The sequence below is a fragment of the Mustela putorius genome, unplaced genomic scaffold, assembly GCF_011764305.1.
Source record: "Mustela putorius furo isolate JIRA1106 unplaced genomic scaffold, ASM1176430v1.1 tig00000083_pilon_pilon_pilon, whole genome shotgun sequence".
Classification (NCBI taxonomy): domain Eukaryota; kingdom Metazoa; phylum Chordata; class Mammalia; order Carnivora; family Mustelidae; genus Mustela; species Mustela putorius.
In genome coordinates this window covers 28,487,082-28,511,365 of record NW_025421273.1, presented here as the reverse complement: position 1 = coordinate 28,511,365, position 24,284 = coordinate 28,487,082, and the positions used below count along the sequence as shown (strand labels likewise).

Below are 24,284 nucleotides of genomic sequence, written 5' to 3'. Positions count from 1 at the left end.
CTATGGAGATGTGTCAGGAAACCATTAAACAACTAAGAAATACTATTTTGGATAAAGAAAACAGGTAGAAACTGATTGGAAATGAAGGTCATACATTAGTTGGCTCCTCAGGGAAAGCCTCTGTGAAGAGGTGAAATTTAAGCTAAGACCTGTTTGATGAAAATGAACAAACCACCATAAAAGTAGCAGCAAGCTTGTTTTTGCTCTCTTCCCTAATGAACTTTTTGTCATCAGCAAACTGGAAATGCATTCCCTCAACTCGTTACCCAAATCATTGATGAAATGATTTCATCGTTGCCTGGGACAGGGTCAAGACGAAGGGAACTTCAGGCAGATAAGAGTTTCCTGCTAGACTGTTATGCAACGTCTAGTTACAAGGACCTTGCAAAGCAAATATGCTTTTAAGATTTCAAAAGCAGGGCAGAGTCTGTCCCTCCTAAACTCTCTTAAACAATAGAGGGCACACTGCACTGCCTCTTGTGGGATTGTTTTCCCCTCCAGCAAAGCCAGCCAGTGAGTAACTTTCCATGAATGCATTTCAGTGTACCGGCACTTGTACCTCCAGCCTCTGTGGGAGTCTCACATGATGGCACCTCAGTCCAATACAATTCAAACTTCTTTCCCAGAGCAAAGACATCTAAGCCTTCCCTGGAGAGCTTGCCTTCTCTTATACCATAGTGTTGAGTTAGCAGAAGAAGCCTGGTAGGAGCCTGTGCTGTGTATGTGTCTACATAAGAGGGGTCTGAGGGCAGTGTTCTGGACAATAACACCTCTATACAATATCACTTGACCCTGCTGCTGGTCCTCTGTGACCTGGGAAAGAGAGGAAGCCTGTATATCTTCCCTGGGCTCCTCATTTGCAACGTATTATCTCTGAGGAAAATACAATTTTTCCCAGCCCCTGACTTCGGCTGTAAAGATCTCATGTAAATGCTAAGCATAAATCTTTGATTTAGATCACAGTTGCCGACGTGTTAAGCACACTCGTCCTCCCAAACTCTATATCCTGCGGGTTTCCTTAGTATGGGTTCCCCTGCATACAGGGTGACTGCTATGATCATGCAAGTCCTACTTTGCGAAAGTAGGGAGGACACCCTCAAAATGAAGTGATTACACATTTGCTTAGTCTTTGAGACCATTTCCCAAGAAATGTAAAGTGTTTCAAGGAAAGGGAACCTCATTCTATATGGTACAAAGACACCAGGTGGGCTAGCAGGTCTGCTTCATAAACTCCCATGTAAGAAATGCCTTTCAAACATGAACTTCTCAAGGATATTCAGTGCAATACTGTTTGTAAAACAAAAAACAAAACAAAACAAAAATGTCCATCATTTAGACTCCAAATATCCTCCAGCCAGAGATGAATAAATAAATGTGGTATGTTCATAGATCGGGATACCATAGATCCATTAAAAATAATGAGTTAAAGCTAAAATTATAAACACGGTAAGTCTTCAAGAATGTACTGTTGAAAACGGGTATGTATAGTGTGAAGCTATTGTGTCAATGGTATAACGCACAAAACAATATACAAATGGGTTATGGAAACATACATTTGTAGCCAGATGTGTATCTTGTGCCCACACAGACACTCATCAGCCTCAGGATCTGGGTTATCTAAGGTCAGGGAGGGAGCAAAGGAGCTCTGGACAAGAGGGGAACGAAGGGGTTTCATCAGGGTCGATTTTATTAATTTTTTAATGTAAAATACATGTGGCAAAATATGAACACTTGTTAAATCTGGGTCACAGTTACACAGTTACACTGGGTCACAGTTACCTGTATTTTTCTGTATGTTTGAAATAATTTTTTTTTAAGTGAAAGAGAAAGGCAGTTAAGCTTCATTTCCCCAAAGGAGCTACTATGTTGCTTCCCCTCTGATAATGAGCTCCCTATTATTCAGCGGCTTTCCAATTTTTCTTTTTTTAGCAACAGAGTTTTCCTTTCAAATTAAAATTTTTATGGATTCCTAATATATACAACCAATAAAAGCTGAGGTGCCCTGGAGCCCCATCTTCTCACCCTCCCTCTGTGCAAACTAACAGTCCCCAAAGATATCTCCATGGAACCCGAGACTCCACAGAGCACAACTTGAAATTAAGGTAACTAATGCTAAGTCCTCTTTGACCTGGCTGTCAGGACACTACAAGCTAGTTTCCAACCTTTATGTCAACAATCTATGGTCAGAATGTTTGCATTCCCTCTTCTTTTCCCTCCTTCACCTTTACGAGCTGGTATTTCTTTTTATCTAGAGCCTGAATATAATAAAATGGCCAATCTTCAATAACTGACCAAAATTAATACTTCTCAACAAGCTTAAACTGGCATTACTTAACTGTTCTTCCTACCATTATTCTCAACAACAAATTTAACGTTGCTCATGTTAACGATAATTTTTTCAAGAAGCAATCTCCCTTAAATAAAAGGAAAGTAATAAAAGACTTCAGGTGAATACAATTACACATATTTATAAGACCATTAGGAATGTCAAAAGTCAAAAAAATAAGATACATCATATAAACACCTTTCAACTACTGACCACCACAAATACTTAATATGACATTTTTGTGACTAAAGGTTTATTGGTGTGGAAAGCTAGTAAAGATATTTAAACTTCAATGTTGTGAATGTTCTTAAGTTTTAGCATTACATTTATATTAACATATATTCATTTGTTCTGCCAAGTGGTCTTACACTATACTTAGGAAAATGTCACATTTTGTTACAAAAGCCTATTTAATAAAACATTGCAATTAGCCACTCTGATATACCAAAGTTCAAACCCATCGTTCCCAAAAGACTCAAAATAGCCCTATAATGCAAATATGGTCTGTCAAACATGAAACATGTTTGTGGTAGTTAAAGAGATAAAAGTTCGGTATAGCTAAAGAAGCAGTGATGGTGATACCATTGAGTTGCTGGCTTTTAATATATGTCTATATAATGAGGAAAAAAAATCACTTTGGGGTGAAATTACACACAATAACATGAAACTTACCTTACCAACTGAAGGACAGCTACATAGTGAGTTGAGTCTCAGAGAAATCACAGGATTACAGTAGAATGCTAATTGTTGCTTTCTGGCTATGGATCCAGGCTTCTGGATCCTAGTGCTCGCCCTGACATTACCAAGGGAGACATCGACATTTTGAAAGAAGTACCTTGCTAATCCTGCCTTCACTCCAGGGCCAAGAGTTGCCTGATCTTGGAAAGCAAAATGAGATCTTCACCAGCTATTTTTCTGTTAGCTTTGCTCTCCCTTTAAGGCAGACAATCAGCCTCCTTCTACTGCCACTGTTGAACTCATGTAAATAAGTACTGAGGATGTGAAAGACATTATGGAAGAAAAGACTGGTTGTGTTGGAAGAGGGATTTCAGGGCAAGGAAGGAATTTAAAGACAGGTAGAATGAGGACAGAGAGAAACCAATGAATACTATGTCTTATGGTGATCAATTAAATAACTAAAATCAATCTGCTTGCCTGAAAATGAACCTTATTAACTGAGATCACCACAAAGGGACAATAATAGAGATAATTTTTTGAGGAGACTATTTTTAACTCAAGTCAGTTGTTAAGCCATCTTTTAAAGTAGCATATGACCTTATGTGGGGTGGTTGGGGGGGGGGGTGTGGAGATGAGGGGGGAGAGAGAATGTGGGAAGTTCAAAAGACCACAGAAATGATAAAATGCCTGTGAAGTTTTCATCAGGAAGGTTATATTGCCTAAAAAGCCCAATAAAAATAAGTCTAAAACATGATTGGATAAGAGTAAAGGTTGATGAAACACCAAGCTAGATTGATTACTAATGTCAGTTGTGATGTTCATCTCTAGAAATCTGTAGGAAAAGAACAGACAACCCTCAAGGCCAGATTTAGTTACTCATGTGCACAAAATCAGACTGGATGACCAGCATTATGACCTTGTGATAAAAAAAATGAAAACAGGGTGTTCTATAGAGTATTGTTTAAGGATATTGGAGGACTAATTCCAGAACTTCCCAACAGACAATAAGTCAACACATTGGGTCTGAGAATGGATATCAGACCCGTGTGAAGCGAATCTATCCAGCAAATGCCCAGTTTAATCTGTAGGGCAGAGTTGGAGTTCCAACAATATACAATAAACTCTTCATTAGTCTGACAGTCAGGAAGCGGAGTGCTCCAGCTAATCAAATATTTTTTGTTAATTGTTACCACATGCAGTAGGGTTACAAATTTTTTAAAGAATGAGAATAAATTAAAATACACTTAACACTGAAACTAAACTGATTATAATTTAATCTTTCTCTAATTATTCAGAATGCATTTCAGGGTCATCAAGAGAAGCATAAATTATCAGTGCTTGATGACTGTGCAGGAAGTCACAGTTTTTCTAAAATCCTAGTTAATAGATGCTGGGTAACAAAGAATTCACTGCAATCATTATCATTTGGGGGGGAGGGTTATGCGCTAGACATTTTTCTAGAATCTGAAGTATGTCATCAATCCTCACCAAAAATAAAATTTCACAAATGATGAACTGATATTCATAGAGTCAGGATAACAAGTCCAAGGTCACACAGCACAAAAGGGTGTCAGAGCCAGGTTTTGAATGCAGAACCATTTGTCTTTAAAGAATATGTTCTTTTGCTGTGTCATATATACTAATCCTTGTTGTGTAGAAGTATTCATACAAAGTGCTGCCTGTCTATACAACACTACCCACAATGGGTCATGCTGTTTGTTCTTCCAGAAATGCTGAAAGATATTTCTGAGTCACTCTTGACATTATTATCATATATTCATGAGGGCAGCAAACTTTGGCCATGAAATATTTTTGAAGTTTCTTTGTAAATGGAAGGCCAACTGTTCATTCAAAGGATCAACAACACAGTCTGAACATTCTTGGAAGAAAAATATTTGAAGAAGACTAAGCCAGCATAGCCTCAGTCATGGAACAAAATGATCTACCAATAAAGGTATACACACTTCATACGCACTCACGTGCCCCCATTTCATGCAGTGATCTAATTTTTGTGTTATTTTGCTTATTTTTAACTATAAAACCTATTTGACTCAGTTATTAGTCAAGAAACAAAATTTAAACATTTAATTTAAATTTAAATAATTTAAACATTTAAATTTTTCAAACATTTTAGGCTGGGTTTAATACTACTAAAGAAATGAATCCACTTGTTAAGGGAGAAAAAAGTTATTGCATCAACAGATGTGAGGCATCCCTCCTCCCATCATCTACATTTAGCCCCACGCTCATTAATGTTTTCACTTGAAACATTTATGGCTTCTTGTTCACCTTCACTCACCAGCACCAATTACAATTCTTCAAGGTTCAAATGCCTTTTCTTCCTCCACCCATAATGGTTTCACTTATCTCTGAAGCAGGCAGTGATTCCTATAATGGAATTTCACAAACAAGGGGGGGAAATGTGGCTGAACTTTAGAGAGGTACAAAGTAATCTCCGGCCATGATACTGTTTCATTAGCTAATCTCATTCACACACAGGAGACTTCGCTGTTGCTGAGATGACCCTATTCAGGGAGACAGGCCTCCCTCCCCCTCCTCTTCACATAGCATTTCCAGATAAGCCTTAAGAATTTCTTTCAATTCTGAAAGAAACTAGTTTCATCTCCAGCACCAGGCTGATATTTTCACTGTATTGAAGAAAATTTCACATAAACAGTAACTTGGGGTAAAAGAAACCCTGACTAGAGTAAACTCTGTGCTTAAAAGTTCCAAATAGAAGAGATTTCCCAGCTATGAAGTCTCCACAGAATCATGGTGGGAAGGTAATTTTGAAAATGGCTGCAGCCTTATTCTCTTTCTAAGTCAGGATCTTGCCCAGACACAAAAGTTTCATGCTCAAGCCAAATTTGAGGAAAGTGAAAATCACTGCCTAACTGAATTACATTATGCAGTTATGGCAAAGCTTGGAAATCATACTGAACTGTCTTAAAACTTGATAGATTAGGTGGGGCTTGGCATGATCATGTTTTGAAAGGTGATTCTACTACTTGTGATTGTAACTGCCATGCACTTGTTCAGCTGGGGATTTTATTCTAATGCTCTGGACTGATTTGTTCATTCTACTTCTCCCTGAGATTTTATATTCTCTACAGTAACTTTGTTAAACTTGAATCTGAGGTGACCCTTCTAACTCTGAACTCCAAGGGATAACTTTCTCAGGGAAGGAAAAGTAAGGTTCATTTTCAATATGACTGAAGAGAAGAGGAAACTCCCAAATTGAAGGTCAAGAAAATGTTACCTGTAACCTGAATCAATAGCAATAGAAACAGTTCATTGAAGAGCAAGGTCTTATTTTATGTTCAACTAAGAAAGGTGTTCACATTTCAAATTAAGGAGCTAACTGAGAAGAATGAAGAAAGTTAAAAAAAAAAAAAAGATGTTAATTATAATTCCTTAGACTTAATTTTATAGCCTAAGAAATTATTGAGAGTTCCAATAAAATATGATCCTTGACACACCTGAGTTGAAAGGATATTTAGAGGGTCACAAAATTCTTAAACTGGAAGGATCCCAAAAGAAAAACTAGTTCAACCCTTTTCTTTTTCTAATGAAGGACCTGAGGCTCAGAGGAGTTGTGTATTTATATAAAGAGTTTAAAAACCTTCAGCATAGATTTCAATTATTGTCACAGCAAAAACAAATTTAGTATCAAAAGGGTATAATTAGCAGCTATGCATAATCCCAAAGCATGAAAATTATTCTCATAATAGCAAAAACAATCCTCTATTTCTTTAAAGAAGCAAAATGGTGGTATAAATCTAATATTTGGTTCAAATTCCCAGGAGTGATTCTGTTTTTCTGCTTATTTAGACTCAAATTCCTAATCGGCCATTAGGAAATTTACTGACCGGCCACTGAATGCTAAGTATATAGCTCGAAAAATTTAATTCTGGTCAAATTTTGTCATTTAAAAAATGGTAAATAAAATCTTTATACACACTGAACCTGCCTATGAGCGCTTGTACCTTTTAATAATTTCCATTTCTTCTGATGGCTTTCTTCCTTACTTCCATGGATTATAATGGGTCTTCAAGACTCCAAGTGTCTCTCAACTCCCATCTATTCAACTGTGTTATTCAACATGTGCTTAATTGCAACAAGGCTGCAATTGCACAAGGAGCCCATGAATCAGTGATGGCACCAATTTTTTAATGTCCTTATTCATAACATTGCTGATTTTCTTCTACATGGTGGCAGGCCTGCTATTGAAAAACTAATATAGGATGCAGTTAACCAGTTACTCACCCGATTACGAATCTGGAAGAGCTGACAGACACAACATTTATGTCACTATAGGGCAACTGACCAGCATAAGTCATGTCAAAGTTATAAACAGGTAAGATAAGAAAAAGAAAGGAAGGCTATAAAGCTGCGATATTAGCACTGCTTATAATCTAATTACCAACACTGCAAATGCAGACACTCATTTCTTTTGTGCACCCAGAGTTAATTCCCACTGATGAACTCACAAGACCTAGATTTACAAAACATAATGTCGATGTATTATTTTATAATGGAGAATATTCCTTTCCAAGCACTGGGAAACTTATGTTAAGCTTCCTGAGTAGGAATGGCTAACACCTGGGCATCCACTTCTCTCTATTCTTTCCATGAACCCACATGGATCCAATAGAATCTTTATTAACACCATTATTAACTTTATTAACTCCCCTGCCAATCACACTTAAGATAAATTTTACTAGCTTTATTCCAAAGCAGTGCCTTTTCATTCTCAAGATAACTAAAGGTGGGTAATAATCAGGTACTAATCAAGTTATTTTGGAGATTTGGAAATAAGAGCTAATGTAAGCAGATGCTTGAGGACCACTTCACCTTGGCCCAGGAGAAGACCTCAGAAGTTCACCTTCTCTCAATTCCAACAGCTATCTTACCACATGAATATTCCATCATTGTGCTCTCCTGAAACAAGTTTAAAAAGTCATTATCTCTTTAGACCCATGTTTTTATTTCCTTTGAATATATACCCAGAAGTGGAATTGCTTGATCATATGTTAGTTCTGTTTGTAATTTTTTGAGGAACCTCGCTACTATTTTCCATAATGCCTGAACCAACTTATGTTGCTGCCAACAGTGGGTAAGAGTTCCCTTATCTCTACATCTTTGCCAAGATGATAGCTAGAGATATGCACTCCTATGTTTATTGCAGCATTATTCCCAATAACCTAAGATATAGACACAATCTAAGTGCCCCGCAACAGAAGAATGGATAAAAGGGTTGTGGTATGTGTGTGTGTGTGTGTGTGTGTGTGTGTGTGTACAATGAAATACTATTCTGCCATAAGTAAAAGGCAAATCTTGTCATCCGCAACAACAGGGATGGAACTCAAGGGAATTATGCTAAGTGAAATAAACCAGACAGAGAAAGAGAACTACTGTATGATATCATTTATACGTGGAATCAAAAAAGGCCAAACTTAAAAAACAGAACAGAATGGTGGTCATCAGTGGCTGAGGGATGAGGGAATTGGGGATACATTGTTTAAAGGTACAAACTGGGAACTAATAATAAATAAGTTCTGGAGAGCTAATGCACATCGTAGTGATTATAGCCAATAATACTGTATTATAAACTTCAGAGTTGCTAAGAAACAAAATCTCAATTATCCCTAGCAAAAAAAAAAAAAAAAAGAAAGAAAAAGAGAGAAAGAAATAATAATTATGTAACATAATAGCTAACACCAGGGTGGTAACCATATTACAATATATAAATATATCAAATTAACATGTTGTAACGTCAAACTTACAAAATGTTATATGTCAAATACATCTCATTTAAAAATCATTACCAGATACATCCTCTTTCAAGATTCCACTGAGTCTACTCTTCATATAGGAAGAGTACATTTTCTCCAGATAAATTATGCCTCAATTATTTTACAGGTCTCTTTTACAGTTATAAAAATGAAACTGAGCTTCTGTTTGCTGCCACATCACACAAAAACTACTGGACAGATTGTCATAAAAAGTGGAGAGGGTAAGTTTGAGATACTCTGAATATTTTTTTAGAAGGCTCTAGAGTAGTCTTAAAATTCACCGGGCTTGAGGTAGTAGAGAACCTTAAGTAATTATTCCTCAGACATGGTGGAGCTAAATTAAAAAGAAGCTCAAAGGAATGTCCATCTGTAGGGGCACAGTGTAAGTATTAGAATGTTACTGAAGGAGAAGATGAAGAGTGGTTTTCAGTCAAAAAACACAAGGGCAGATTCTCTGAGGTGTGGTTGAGCTGCTTCTCACTTGGGCAGCCCCATGAATCCTATTCCCATGAAGCAGGTGCACCAGGTTCTTTTTCTCAGAGGGCGTGTCTGCTAAATGGTCTATGTCCCTAATCATATCAACATGTGCTTCACCCAGGTAATCCTGGCCAAGGAGCTTAGCAACCACCACCCGTGTGTGTGTTTGTGTACATGTGTGTGTTTCTGAGTGTTACCAAGCTCTACACAAGTCATTTGGTCATATCACATGTTCTCTAAAACCCCTACACAGATCAAATCATCACAGCAGTTTAGCAATTTGCAGGAAAATAAAACCATAGAATCTGGGAATTGCAGATTTTGGAAGCAACTGGATAATGAGCACCAATCCCTTCTCTTACAGTGGAGAATACTGAGGTCCAGATTGTGGATTTTGGCCAGAGTGACAGATGTCCTTACAAGTATAAATAAATGTGTCAATTTGAATATAATAGCTAATATTTTAAGGTATTTGAGTACATAGGGACATAAATCATCTCATTTTATTTCACAACTGACTTTGGGTTAGGCAGAATAGTAATTAGCAATAGTCCCATTTAACAGGTGAGGAAGATGACATTCAGAGTCCTAATGATAACTGACCCAAAGGCACATCACTCAAACAGAGGACTTAGTCTGTCTTCCCTCTCCAAGCCCTGCAGACTCTTTACTTTGTCATGCTTTACATGAACAGAAAGTAAGGTAAGTGTGCCACTGAATGGAAGTAGGGGAGAAAAAAAACAGGGAAGGTCATTGGCCATCACTCTGTTTAAGGTGAACTTTGTAATATCTGACTGTCTGAGTTTGTGGTCTCTGTGTGCAGGCTGGTGGACCACAAATACATTGGAAATTGTTTTCTTCATGACTTTTCAAATTCCACAAGTCTATATACTAGCACACACTAACAATTCTTGTGCACAGCCTTCTAATCTTGTTCTTTCTTCTCTACTCCAACCTTGAGTAGCTGTCATCCAGTTCATCCAGGAGCAACAGTACCCAGTGGACCTGATATCCCACCCCACAAATATCCAAAACTGTGGGCTATCGGTGAGCTCTGAGATGAACTGCTTCATTGGGGCTAAGTTGACAAACATTTACTTTAAGAAGCAATAAAGCAATAGATAGGGAGTGGAAACCTATATGTAGGTACTTGGGTCTCTGTTCTGAGCTTGCAATAGATTTTTAATTGGTTAGTTTTTCTAAAAGGTCAATGTATTAACCTTTGAGATCTTTCCTTAATTCTTAGGATTTTTTAAATGCACATTGAGAAAAACACAGGTGCTTAACACATTTTGTCCAGTTAAATGGGCCTCTGTGATCTGAAATTGACATAGGCAGGTGGCTGCCAGGTCTGCTCTACTTCGGGAAATGGATGTATTTCTCCTTTACTGGCTCTCCATGGGAAGGAGAAGAGGGAAGGGGAGGGAGGATGCTGACAGACAACAGCAGGGTGATTCTGTGCTCAGCATCTTGTCTTGGTGGTATACCCAAACTGCAAGATTTATAACCTTCTTGTTACAATGCATCAGCTTCAACACTTTCAGTGAAGTCTTCAATAACTTCGATGACATCTTGCTGAGGGGTTTTGTCATTAAAAGCCTAAAGCTGGTCATTAACAAACCTTCTCTGCAATCATCTACTGCTGTGCTAAGTCAGGCATGGATCTGACTGGAAAGTTGGGCTGGCTCAGAAACTTTCCAGAAGTCTGCTGCTTTCTTTCTTTCTTTCTTTTTTTCCCTCCCCTCTATGGGGTATATTTCTTTAGGGAAAGAAAATGCAGTTCCCAATTATTTAATCATTTATTTCTCATTACGCATTGGCTAACTCTTCTCTGATAGACATTACCAAATTCAACAAATGTGTAGAACACTACTACATGCCAGAAGGGGAGTCAGGTCTGATGATATAATCATAAAAAGACACAGCTCCAGAACGGAGTGTCCACAACCCTCTTCAAAAATTAGCCACCGTCTACAGATGCTTTATAATGTGTCAGATTCTGTATTTAGGCTTTATAAGGATTACTTTGCTCACTTTTCACCACTCTTTACAAGATAGATGTCTTATTATCCCCATCCTGAAGATTAGAGGGCTGAAAATTACTGAGCTTGTGAGTGGCAGAACCAGGTTTGAAACCCATGTCTTGTCTGACTTCCAGCAAGTTCACGTACTCCAAACAACAGGATTTGGGCAGAACACAGGCTCACATCCCCTTTCAGGAGGATTTAGGTCATGGCTGGAGTATTACACATTGGGAGTAACCTCCCCTATTTCACACACTTCCTCACCTCCCTGGCAACATTCAGGTTATTGAGGCATCCATTTGTGTATATTTACAGATGAACTTAAACTTGTCTTCTGGAGCAGCAAGGACTGGTGAAAATTTTTATGAATATAATGGAGATTCATATGAAATGAGAAAGGCTTAACTGTTTGAAGATCAGTGCTTTCTGAACTTATGCAAAAACTTCATGTGGTTGAGCAATTCCAGCTACCCTGTTGCATATGGTTATTTCTGCTGCAAATGATTTAATTTTTCACCTAATCTGGCAACCTCTCTGATGGAAGTAATGAATGGAGGGAGGCGGTTGTTGCTTTCTACTCCACAGGAGTCAACTGTAGATAGCCAGAGGGCCAAAGTTACAACATTCATTCATCCCAAAAAGAAAAATAGAGAAACCTGCAAACATGTAGGAAAATTCTCCTATAACTTAAAAACTTGGTGGAAAAAAAAAAAAGTCTTGGGATGACATGTGTAAAACAACAAGTTAAATAACTGGGGTGATAAATTAAGAGTACACATTTAATAATAATTATTATTATTACCATTGGTTGAGGGCCTACTGTGTGCGAGGCAATTGCTGGTTAAGGGTAATTACATATTAGCTCATTAAATGGAATTTTTATAAGAACCCTGTCAGGGGAAAGTGTTAATCCATTTTTACAGATGAACAAACTAAGAGTTTGGGAGGTTGAATAATTTGCCAAAGGCCTCTCATTGAATAATTTGCAGAGCTGAAATGTAAGCCAGTTATGTTATTGCAAGTTTTTTGTGTCTCTCCTGTGTTGCTTTTCTCTTATCTATATCTACATTAATTAAAATACAACCTATTTAAAGGCATTTAAATAATGCAATGATTAAAAAGGCATTAGCTAATTTCTCTTTTTTTTTCTTGAAATGACATTTTTCTTTTTTTTTTTTCCTTTCCCAATAGGAAACAGAAACATTAGCTTACTTTTTACTGCTCAATTAATTGCTGTGGGATTTTACCTGAAGAGATCAGTGAGACCTCCAGGCAGATGTCATTGATCCAACTATAGTGTCATTCTGTGCCTGTCCATATGTGTGATGTTAGAGAGGAAGCTTTGTTTATGGGGACCACAAAGCCATCATCCATCTGACTCCCTGGGTTCTGACCAGCTCTCACCTGCAGCACTTCCCACTAAAGTCTTTCTTGGCCAGTTATTATTTTTAATTGCTCACGGGGTGCTTCTTACTAGTAGAGTTCTTGCCAATCGAGATCATCAGCACTACCTCAAAGGAGTCTCAGGAAATCGATTATAAATTAAGCTCCACTCCCCTGATGAGATGCAGGGTAAGGTGGATGTCTGAGTGGAGTCCAAGGTCATAGGACCTATTGGCTCCTGCAGGGACAGCATGGAGCCCTTTCGAAGACACTATGCAAGTTCCGAGTACCAAAGATGAGGAAAATGTTCTGTGTGATATGGACAAGCAACCACTTTGGGTCAGAAAGCCCTAAATTCACAGACCTCATCAAACACCAAAATAGTAGTAGCAGCAGTAATAATAATGCATGCATTCTGCTACGTTCCAGGAAATAGTACTTAGTCACTTAGTGATCTTAAACAAATGACTTAGCTAGCCTCTTTGAAGCTTAGTATTCTCATCTGTGTAATAGGAGCAATGACCGCGTCTCACTGTTTTAAAAATGAAATGATATGATGGTATCAGTTAACACTCTTTTTGTTCCAAGTGATAGAAAACCAATCAGGTTCAGGTAAGCAGAAAAAGCATTTCATTGTAAGTAAAAGTAATGTCTTTCAAGATCATGCATGCATCTGAGGAGTACTGGAATTAGAGGCTTAAGAATCACTCTAAACTCTCCCGGTTTCTTGTTTTCCCTTCCCTCGATGCACAGACAGCTCCCCTTTGTACTTACTACTCCTTAGCTTCTGAGGCGGGACATAGTCACCAAAGGCTCACAAGGCTACATTCCCCTGCCCAGTCTAGGCTAAAAGACTAAGTGATTGGCCCAAATTCTAAATCTCAGGGAAGAACTGGGATTGTCCCTATGGTAACCCTGAGGATAAGAAGAGGTGGATATTTCATAGAAGAAAAGGGAGTGATTACTAGAAGAGTTTCACCAAGATTAAATAATTGGTATCTACTACAACAATATATAAGAAATAGCTATCACTATATCCATTCCAGAAGAGATAACATGTCTTTTTTTGTCAATAAGTAGATTTCTGCACATTTGAAAGGCTACATTTTTTAAAAGATTTTATTTATTCATTTGACAGAGATGGAGAACACAAGTAAGCAGAGCAGCAGGCAGGGGGAAAGGGGGGAAGCGGGCTCCCTGCTGAGCAGAGAGCCCAATGCAGGGCTCCATCCCAGAACCCTGGGATCATGACCTTAGCCAAAGGCAAAGGCTCAACCCACAGAACTACCCAGGTGCCCCAAGGCTACATTTTTTAAATGTAAAACAAATATATTACATGTTAATTACAATAAGTATAGATCCTCTAATATTAAAAATCAGAAGAGAACACACATACTGTGAACAATTAATGTTTTAAGTGCCTGGTATCTTTTCCATCTGTTGGGGTGCCTGGGTTGAGCCCCACATCAGGCTCTCTGCTCAGCAGGGAGCCTGCTTCCCCCTTCCTCTCTGCCTATTTGTGATCTCTCTCTCTCTCTGTCAAATAAATAAATAAAATCTTTTAAAAAAAATACAATTGAAATTCAACAAGTAGAAAAACAGAATTTTGTTTCTAATCCTATCTCCTCCCCTGCCCCTCAGAAACCCAAATCTTCTCACATTTTCCACTTTAACTTTCAGTTACTTTACTACTCACTTAAATTGTCTTAGTTTTGGGGTCTACTATCAAGTTTTTAGTGTTAAAGATCTAAGGGACTGTATTAAAGTACTTGAAACTATTTCAAAGAACAATGAAACTCCCTTACATGTTAGAACTAAACAGAGTACCAAGCTGGAAATGAACAAAGTCAATTTCTATTTTTCTCTCTTTTTCCCAAAAATACACAGACAATTTTGGAGAAGTCATTTGTGGTCCTCAAACCATCCATAAATCTGCCTCTTGGTAACCAGCTTACTTTCCTCTCAGAATGAAGCTGGGAACATCAATGGATTAACTATGAATAGGGCCATTTACGGAGAGAAGGGGGAGTGGAATCTCAGTCAACTAGACATTTTCTTTTTTTTTTTTAAACAGAAAGTGAATCCTTACCTAGAGAAAGAGTCTGTTTTGCATGTGATACAAAATAATTATTTCACTGGGCTCAAATCATGGGAATCAAATTGCCTTATGCCGATAAACTCCAAGCCAGAGTGAGGGATTAAGTACAATATATTTTAGGTTTGGGAAAGAGACCATCTTGTGTTACTTTCCAGAATTCCTTCTGGCTGATTTCAGCATATTACTGATTAATTTTGGATAGAGTAATTTTGGACCTTTCAAATAGAATGATGAGAGAGAAGTGTGCCTATCCTGGTAAGAAAGGAAATTGAAAGTCGCATTTTTGCATTGGATTTTTTGTTTCTGTGATATGATTCCTTTATATGGAGGAGAAATTAAATTTACAAAGCAACAGTGTTCCATGTAAATGCTGAAATGGGGAAATTTAACTGGTGTCGAAATGTGTGTTACCAGTTAAAGATTATTCTTTCACATTTGTTATCAAATATGAAAAGAATTTCATGGGGGAAAGAGCAGTTTCCAGAATAATAATCTTGTCTAGAAATAAAATTCACAGATCCTATATGACAAAAACACGTTCCTAAATGGGGCTGTTTGATTACAGCCTAAATGAAACATATAGTGATGTAAGACTCATTTTAGGCCAAAACTCATCGAAGCCCATTTAAATGTTTATTGCGTAAATGCTTAATTTTGATCCTTCAAAAATTCTGTCAGTTCATGTCTTGGTACCTGGGATATTAAAATATGCAAATAGGCATGATGTAGTTGATCCGTGCTAATCTTTTTGTAACAACTGAAGTTCTCTTTCACCAGCCACCACCCTTCTGTTCATGTCACCTTCACCCAGGAGTCACACAAAATGCAGAAGACAGTCACTTTTACTTGATTAAATTTTGGGAGGTTGAAGCTAGGCCAAAACCCTCACCTTCCTCTTTACTAAATACTTTTTCTCCTCTCTCTTAATTACATGGCTTTACACTGATTTACATGAATTTCAGCTTTCAAAATCATTGGTCTTTGCTAAATGAAAACAGGCACATGGGAAAATTATATTAAGTTTGCACAATTGATCTTTCATCATTTCAAATGGTACCTTTGAACAGTTCCTGAAATGTCTGTCTGAAATACTCCCAGCGCTGAGGGTCATCAAGAGATGCAGGGTCACCCTGGGGAAACCCATTCTCAGTGATGTAAATTACAGGGTTATTATACATATCCTAGAACAAGAGAACTGAAGTTTTATTCCAAAGAGATGTAACAAGAAAAAAAAAAAAAGACTCATAAAATCAGGTGTTTTACCCTCTATCTTCTCTAAGCTACAACCCAAAACTAGTTTTCATCAAATTGCACTGACCCTATTAACTTAATTTTCCACACACTGACCTTTTCTGACTAACAATGGAAAAGCAAAACTGTGCAAATGTCCATGAAGATGGTCAAATGACTCTTATCATAATGAGAAGACAGAAGTATCTTTCTTTCATCAGTATCTGCTGATTGTCACTACAATTTAACCCCTTGGTCCCACTAATGGCTACACTCTCTATCCCCCCAGAGCAAGGGTCCTAAAAATCATTAACTTAAAATTTTAATTTCAGATACCTGGACTCCATCCAGATAACAGAGACCCAAAAAAGGATCCAGCTATTTCAGCCCTTAATATGCCTTTTAGTAATTACAGTTGTGACATCAGCCTGGAAAATATGTCCAAGCTACTCCTATGCCCACAACTGCCTTTAACAGAGAAGTCCAACTTTAACCAGTGTATCAAAGCCCCTTATCAGCTAGTTACTCCTCACCAGCTGAACACCTAATCTCTCTTTCCAAGCCAACAAATGTGTAACCTACTGCCTAAAATCATCCTTTTTCCAAGTTCACACATACATCTGTCTTCCCACTTCTACATATTTGGGTATACATGAATAGAAACACTGTGTTTTACCTTAATGTATTTCAGTACTTTACGTATTCCCCATGGCACCACGTAGATCCAATCCAAACTTTTTATCCAAGATGGGTCTGGAAAAACTTGAATCTCCACATCCTGGAAAAAACCCAGTTCTCCTTTCTTATTCTCCTGGTACTTTACTAAGCGAGTTGTATAATAATGCACAGCAAAGAAATCAGCAGTGCCTTTAATCATTCTCTTCTCTTCTTCTGTAAATTCTGGAAGCCTTGATGATGGATAGCCTTGCTTTTTACTCATGAAGGCAATCTGGGACTTGACGACTTCCGGATAATCACCATCAGTAAATATGGGCTTAGCAAAAAAATCCAAGCAGAAAGCAATGGCTCTTTTAGCAGCTTCCCTGTCAGACACTGAATTGGGATCTGCAGGTTCCACCCAGGTAGCAAAAATTGCTAGAGACACCACGCCCTTCTGCTCTTTTCGAAATAAGGAATCGTAGCTGTGCCAGGATCTGGCGTGAGCTTTAATCAAATTATGAGCTGCCTGATAACCTCCAGTTCCAAAGTGAGGTACACCAGGAGGATATATTCCAAAATCATAGGCCAGCAGGGCAAAAACATTAGGCTCATTTATGGTGATCCAATGCTTGACTCGATCTCCAAAAGTACTGAAGCAAAACCAGGCGTATTTATCGAAGGATTCAATGATTGCCTCTGACAACCAGCCTCTTTTGTCTTCTAAGGCCTGAGGCAAATCATAGTGGTAAAGGGTCACTATGGGTGTAACCCCATTAGTTAACAAATCATCAATGATCTTGTTGTAATAGTCAATTCCTAGGAGAAAAACAAAAAGGAAGCATAAGAAGAAAAGTTATTTTTAGAACACTGACAATAAGTAAAGATCAGGAAAGAATCAGGAATAATTTCCTAAATAACTTTTACCCCAAATAAGATTTGTTAGTTCCTACATATCATCAAGTAAAGTTTTGGAGGAACCATTAAAAATTCCAAGGAAGAATGGCTGATTGGGAAGTTGGGGGTATGATGGAAGACATGGAGCACAGATGTTCTGGACAAGTTGCTACCACATAACTTTGTGTTATGGCCACACTTACTGAAATTATTTCATTTGTTTGTATGTTTGATTTGTCTCTTAACCTCACTAAAATTCAAGCTTCATAATAGCTGGGATCTTATCTAATTCACTTCTGGTTCCCCAAATCCTGGAACAATACCAGGAATTCAATAGATACTCAATAATATTCATTTAATGAATGACTGGTTCTCAGTGGTATCAAATATTAAGTAAAAGAATTGATGGCTGCCTCAGTGCTTCTCCAGATATATCAGTCTTATAAGTCAGAAAAGGAGACCGATTGAGCATGAATAAGAGCTCCCAGAACATGGGTTACAAAGGCAGTTGGCCAGAGGCTTGACATGTTAAGGAACATGGTCGGAGACTTTGCTCTAAGATCCTGACATAGTCCTGTGAGAATGCATAGCCACCCCTTGCTTTCAACTAATACTCCAACACTGCAAGAGTGTGGGAGAATTGTTAGGATTGAGGCAGAGTTCAGAAAAATGTTATTAACTTAGAGATACTCTGCCTCAGAAACCAATGCCAAGAAGATGTTGGGTCCAACCTAATAATGACTCCTAATAGGAAGAGACTTACTGGGGGAGACCAGTATTAGGGCTTCATGTGATTTTAGTCTAAGATTATAGAAGAAACCTAAGCTCAGGAGAGAGAAGCTATCTTAGTTTGCAGTTATTTCCTGGATAATAATTACAAATTCATATGTAGAATTGTGTTGCTTTCAAAGTTTGTCTAGAAGTAGGGTCCTTTTCTCTTTCTTTTTTTAAACTTAGTATCCTCCGATTAAATAATAAATCAGATTTTTTAATTTGTTTCATTTAATTATTAATTTATTCATCCCTCAAATGCACATGTATGGAGAAGCTACTATATGCTGGACTTCCAGATATGTATAAGATAAATACTGTCCTTGGTCTAAGGGAGCTTCTATTTTAGTAGGAATTACAGATAAATTCATAAACAATTATAATACAGTATCATTGGTGAAGATCAAGTACAGAATTCCATTTAAGCATATGATAAAAAGTACCCACTACAAACTGAGAACTTATGAAAATCTATTTGGAAAACAGTATAGCCTTATGATTTCAAAAGCAAACTACAGCAACAGGCTACATAAATTCTACCCCAATTCGTTCACCTATTTCCGTGACCTTAGGCAAGTTACTTTCTCTCTCTGAAATCATCGTTCCCTGTCTGTAAAATAAGATGGACAAAATAAAATGTGGACAATAATAGAAAACTACTTCAATAATTTATTGCAAGAATTTTAAGAGTTGATAAATTGAACATGGTTAGAACAGCTCTTGGCATAAGGTAAGGGCTCAGTACAGGTTACCTATCATTTTAGTAATTATTGTTATTGTTGTCATTAGTGGCATCTAAGCTGACAGTCAAATGCTGAATATGAATTACTCATATAAGGCAAGGAAGAACAGGTGATCCAAGAAGAGAAAAAAGGGAAACAAATATGTGAAAGAGTAAAAGAGTTGTGAAAATAAGCAAAGACCACCTAAATGTAAGCAGTCTATTTATTCAGACTTGCTGAATTCTACTCCCTTGCTGTAGCAAGGGAGTTAGCCATCATCACTTGCTTTTGACAGATACTCGAAGGCTGTCAGAGAAGAGGGAAGTTGTTATGGTAAGGGAAAAGAAGGGAAGGAGAAGGCTTCAGTTACCTTCTGAATGGAAGTTGTTGGCACAGGGAGGCTGTGCTAACTAGAAGTCAGACATCCCAAGAGATTGCTTTGGGTTGCTTATTTGGCTATCTCTGGTTGGTCCTAAGTTGGAAGCAGGGAGCAGGGAAACAAACCAACAAACACAAAAACAAAAACAAAAAAAAACAAAGAACAAAAAAAAAACAGCAAAGTTGGCAGATGTTGATCAAGTTCTGACTATTGTGGACCAATTGCTATAGCGGTTGTAGTTTGGCTCCCTGGGTTTCTTTTGTAGATCAGAGTCTCATTATCATATGGACTGGCCATTGTTTTGCTTGTCTACTGTAATTTAGCCAAGTATGGCTATGTCTGGGAACTCTAAGTTAAGCATAATGAGAATGTATAGCTGAGCAGAGAAAGCATAAGAATGGTGAGAGAGAAGTAGGGTAAGCAGAAGCCAAATTATGCAAGGTCATATTTTGTCTACCTATCTGGAAGAGTGGATATTTTTAACAACAGCTCACTTGTTTTGCAAACCAGAACATAATGTGAATCATACATTAAAAACTCCATTCTTGGAAGAACTATTTGTATGCCATTTTCACTTGATAGACAGAATATCCCAGCCCCAAGAAGATATCCATGCCCTACTCCATGCAACCTGTGAATATGCTACTTTACATAGCAAAAAGGATTTCCAGACGTGATTAAGTTTAAGGATCTTGAGACGGGAAGATTTCTCTAGATGGTTCAAATGGGCCGAGTGTAACTACCCAAGTCCTTAGAAGTGAAACAGTAGAGCAGAGGAGTGGATCAGAAATATGTAACATAGAAGAAGAGGTAGGGGAAGTAGCAGCATAAGAAGGACTCAACCCACTATTGCCAGCTGTGAGGGTGGAAGGAGGGGGCCACCTGCCAAGGAATCTGATGGCTTCTAGAAACTGAAAATGGCCCTCAGTTGATAACCATCAAGGAAATGAGGACTTCAGTTCTACAACCATAAGAAACTGAATTCTTCCAGCAATCTGAATGAGCCAAGAAAGACTGTCTCTAGATCCTTTGGAAACAAATGTGACACTGGAGGCATCTTAGTTTTAGCCTAGAGAGATCCATCTCAGACTTCTGATATCCATATCTCTAAGGTAATAAATTTGTGAGGTTTTATTGAGATATAATCTATATAAAAAGTTATATTACTTTCAGGTGTAAATTCTGTGCTTTTTTAAGCAGCTAAGCTTATGATAATTTGTTGCAGCAGCAACAGAAAACTAATACATTCACCAACATTTATAAAGCTTTTCTTATCTCTTGCAATGAAAGAACATTCCACCATCCCATCTCTGAGCCTTGGCAAGCCCACATGTCCTCACTTGTAAAATGTAATATCCAAAAATGGTATGATGGAATCATTTTGGAGTTTTCATAGCCAATTCCTTCCATTGGCTCTGAATATAAAAATAATATCAGCTTCCATTTATTGCATTCATACTGTATGTACCAAATACCACAGATTTTGTTTACTCCTAGCCCTAAACCCAAGAAGTGGGCATTTTTATCCTCGCTAAGCATCTAAGAAAACCAAGATTCAGAGAAAGTGAATACCAGACTTAAGTGATAATGTGTCATGTGGCACTCCCAGCATTTAAGCCCAATAACCCACTCTATCTCACTACAAAGCCTGAACCTGTCCTATCATGACATTCAACTTCCCATAAATGTTTCAGAATCAGAAACATGGTGACTGCTTTACTAGTCTTCACAATCACTTATTTTGGAGCTGAATCATAATATCAGATCCTTTTCTTAAAAAAAGTTTTACAGGAATCAGTGATTTATCTCTTGTAAACATCATTAGATATGGCGCAATCATTAATGATGGCAATCAATGTAATTCCAACAACATGATAATCTTTAGTTGAATTGAAGATTTAAAATTTTTTAAATAAGACTTTTTTCTCACTCATCAGCTTGGCAGAGCAACAAAGCATTGCATAGTTAATATTTAACATCCCCAAATCGAGTACTTCTGGTTTGTACAGAGCAATTCTGGTTTGGTGCTCTAATGCAATTCTACCATGAAGCAGTGAAGTTGGGTTTTTAAGAGCAGAGCTCCAGAGTCAAACAGTTCCACCAAAGAATCATGGAATCATGGACAAATCACTTGGCCTTCTATGCCTAATCTGCCACCTCATGAGTGTTTCAAGTATCAAATGAGAACAAATCATGAAAGAGTTCTTTAGTTTATCAGCACAATTCGGTGGTAACTAATTCTCTGAACAAATGTATATTTTTAAATGATCATTTGTTACCAATCTAGGGATCTTGAAACTGACAGAATATTTGAACTCTGTTTTGCTTTTGGATATTTAAGACGTAACTGATTACTTTAAGTATTAAAACTTCAATTGCCTTCTTCCATAGTTACTACCACTTTCTCTGATTTAATTAAGCCCATTTCTTCTTGTTTGATCTTTAGAATTATAAAGCAATTTGAGTTAAAGCTCTTTTAGGTATAGAGAAAAGTAACCCACTCAGATTAACTCAAATATAAAGGTAGGATGAAGGGCAAGCGGGTGGATGGTGTGGGATATACGGGCATTATTTGAAATGGTAGACAGCTATCAGATACTCAACAGAAAATTGCAACTAAAACTCAAGGGAATTGGGGATTGGGACTGAGAAAGTCTTTGCCTCTCAAGAAAGACTAGTCTCATCCTTTCAGTTTCACTCAACACATCTACTCCATTCTTCTCCTTCTCCCAGAACCTATTTTCTTAGCACCCAATTTGCTGTGGTCTCAAAATGGCCATCCCATCTGCCGAAAAGCTACCTTATAGTCCTGTTTCCAAACGAACCAACTCAGACTCTCAACTCCTGGATTCCAAACATCCCTGAGATGTGAAGACAATTGGGCAAGATTCTCTTTTTCCATGAGGTTAACAATAATACATCACAAGGAAAGAGGTCTTTCTCTTGTTTGGTCAGCAATGGCCAGAAGCAGAGCAGGTTTATGTAGAACAGAGAAATGAGAAATTCCCTTAGAAGAGGACATTACTAGGATTTGCAAAGATGATGTTTCAGTACAGAAAATAACTGAACTGGAATCTCACTAGTCAAACCATAAATGTCTTCACGTAGAATTGACTTTGGTCAAGGGCCTATCATGTATCATACATGATAATGAGGTCACTCCCCTCTAGACTCATACCACCAATTAATTTATTTAATTGCCCTACATTCTTTTAGAACAATGCCTGTATTAGTCTCCTATTGCTGCTGTAACAAATTACCACAAACTTAATGGCCTAAACCAAAATAAGTTTATTATCTTATAGTTCTGGGCATCAGATATCCAAAATGATACTCGTTGAACTAAAATCAACACAGCAGCATGGCTAACTTCCTTCTGGAGGCTCTTAAGGAGAACCCATTGCTTTGCTTCTTGCAGCTTCCAGAGGCTGCCTGCATTCCTTAGCTCATCGCCCCTTTCCTTTATCTTCAAAGCCAATAGTGTCACATCTTCTTTCATCTTTGACCTCTGTTTCAGTTCCTCTATCTTCTCTCTGACTCCAATCATCTTGCCTTCATCTTGTAGGGCTCCTGTAATTATAAGGGGACCATCCAGATAATCCAGGTTAATCTCCCCATCTCAAGATTTTTAGTGTAATAGCTATAAAGTCTCTTTTACCATGTAAGAAAATTTGTTCACAGTTTTAAGAATTAGGAGGAACATCTTTGGGGAGCTATTATTCAGCCTAATACACTGCCCCATATGGAGTAGGAGGTTAATAAATGTTTCTTTGGTTATTTACTTTACCATTCCTGCTAACTGGGCTCATATTTTAAATACTAAAGTGAATAAGAAATTCTGCATAAACTTTCCTTTTTTTTTATTTCCAATACTTGGGTTCCCTATTAATCATCTGAAACTTGCATTTGTTGCAGATAGGAAAATTCAGTTGAACAGTTGAGAACTACAGAAAAATGTGACTTCAGTTGCCAGCTCAATCTCTTCTTGTTAAACCTTGAAAACTTGACATTTGAAAGAGAAAGGCTGTGTAACAATTCCACTTCGTAAAGTATTCTTCCAGTTTGGGAACACAGAATTTTACAAGTTTCCAAACAACCGCTAATCAAGCTTTTAAAATAAAGTGTTGAACACACACACACACACACACACACACACACAGAAAATGGGGGTACCTTGTAAAGGATTGTGACAAGGGTTATCCAATTCTTCACATGCTCTTTGAGAAAATGTTTAGACAGAAAAAACAAATGATGGCCTTTCTGAGTTAAAACAGTTCCAGTTGCTTCAACAGATCACTGCACAAGAGTGAGCAACTCCTTATTGAAATTCTGCCTCCTGGAAGCACCTCCAGTGCCCTCTCGTTCATGGAAAAGTCTGTAATATTAATCAGCTATGACTTTACAAAAGCTGGGACCAAACATGAAGAGCTCAGTGCTGAGGCACATGATCCCCACGTGTGCATGAGTGATCTTCCCACATTTTTCATGTGGCCCCAGTATCTCCCCACCACCACCCTTCAGCTTTTCTGCTGCTCTGCTCCTAGGTTGCTGATCTACAGTGTGCTATAGTGATCTCAGGTTCATTTTAAATAGCTTGATATGTTGACATAGTGGTATAGTAATTCCCTGTCTGAAAATCTTGGGGGCAGATGTGTTCAGAATTTTTGAATTTTTAGAGAGGAAATACAAAGCAAATACCATATATTCAGTTAACACTCCCAGTGGGTCTGGGTCAGCCTTCCTTAATATTTCTGTAGTAAAATATGTAAATATTCTTTACCAGTGAAATCACCTGAGATTATAAAAAAACTTTCACAAGGGTTTAACATCCAAAATATATAAAGAAC

General features: G+C 37.7%; 1 protein-coding gene across 2 annotated transcripts in view; it reads right to left on the bottom strand.

Annotated features, from left to right (window-relative positions):
• The window catches only part of LOC101690769 (cytosolic beta-glucosidase), a 112,259-nt gene that overhangs the window by 43,151 nt on the left and 44,824 nt on the right, over nt 1-24,284 (bottom strand). Inside the window, exons 3-4 of one of the 2 annotated variants that reach the window (XM_004762687.3) lie at nt 16,688-17,487; nt 15,839-15,962 (exon numbers count right to left, since the gene is read on the bottom strand). In XM_004762687.3, coding sequence (XP_004762744.1) covers nt 15,839-15,962; nt 16,688-17,487 — 924 coding nt within the window. The remainder of the gene's footprint in view (nt 1-15,838; nt 15,963-16,687; nt 17,488-24,284) is intronic. The other variant, XM_004762688.3, reaches the window with a different exon arrangement.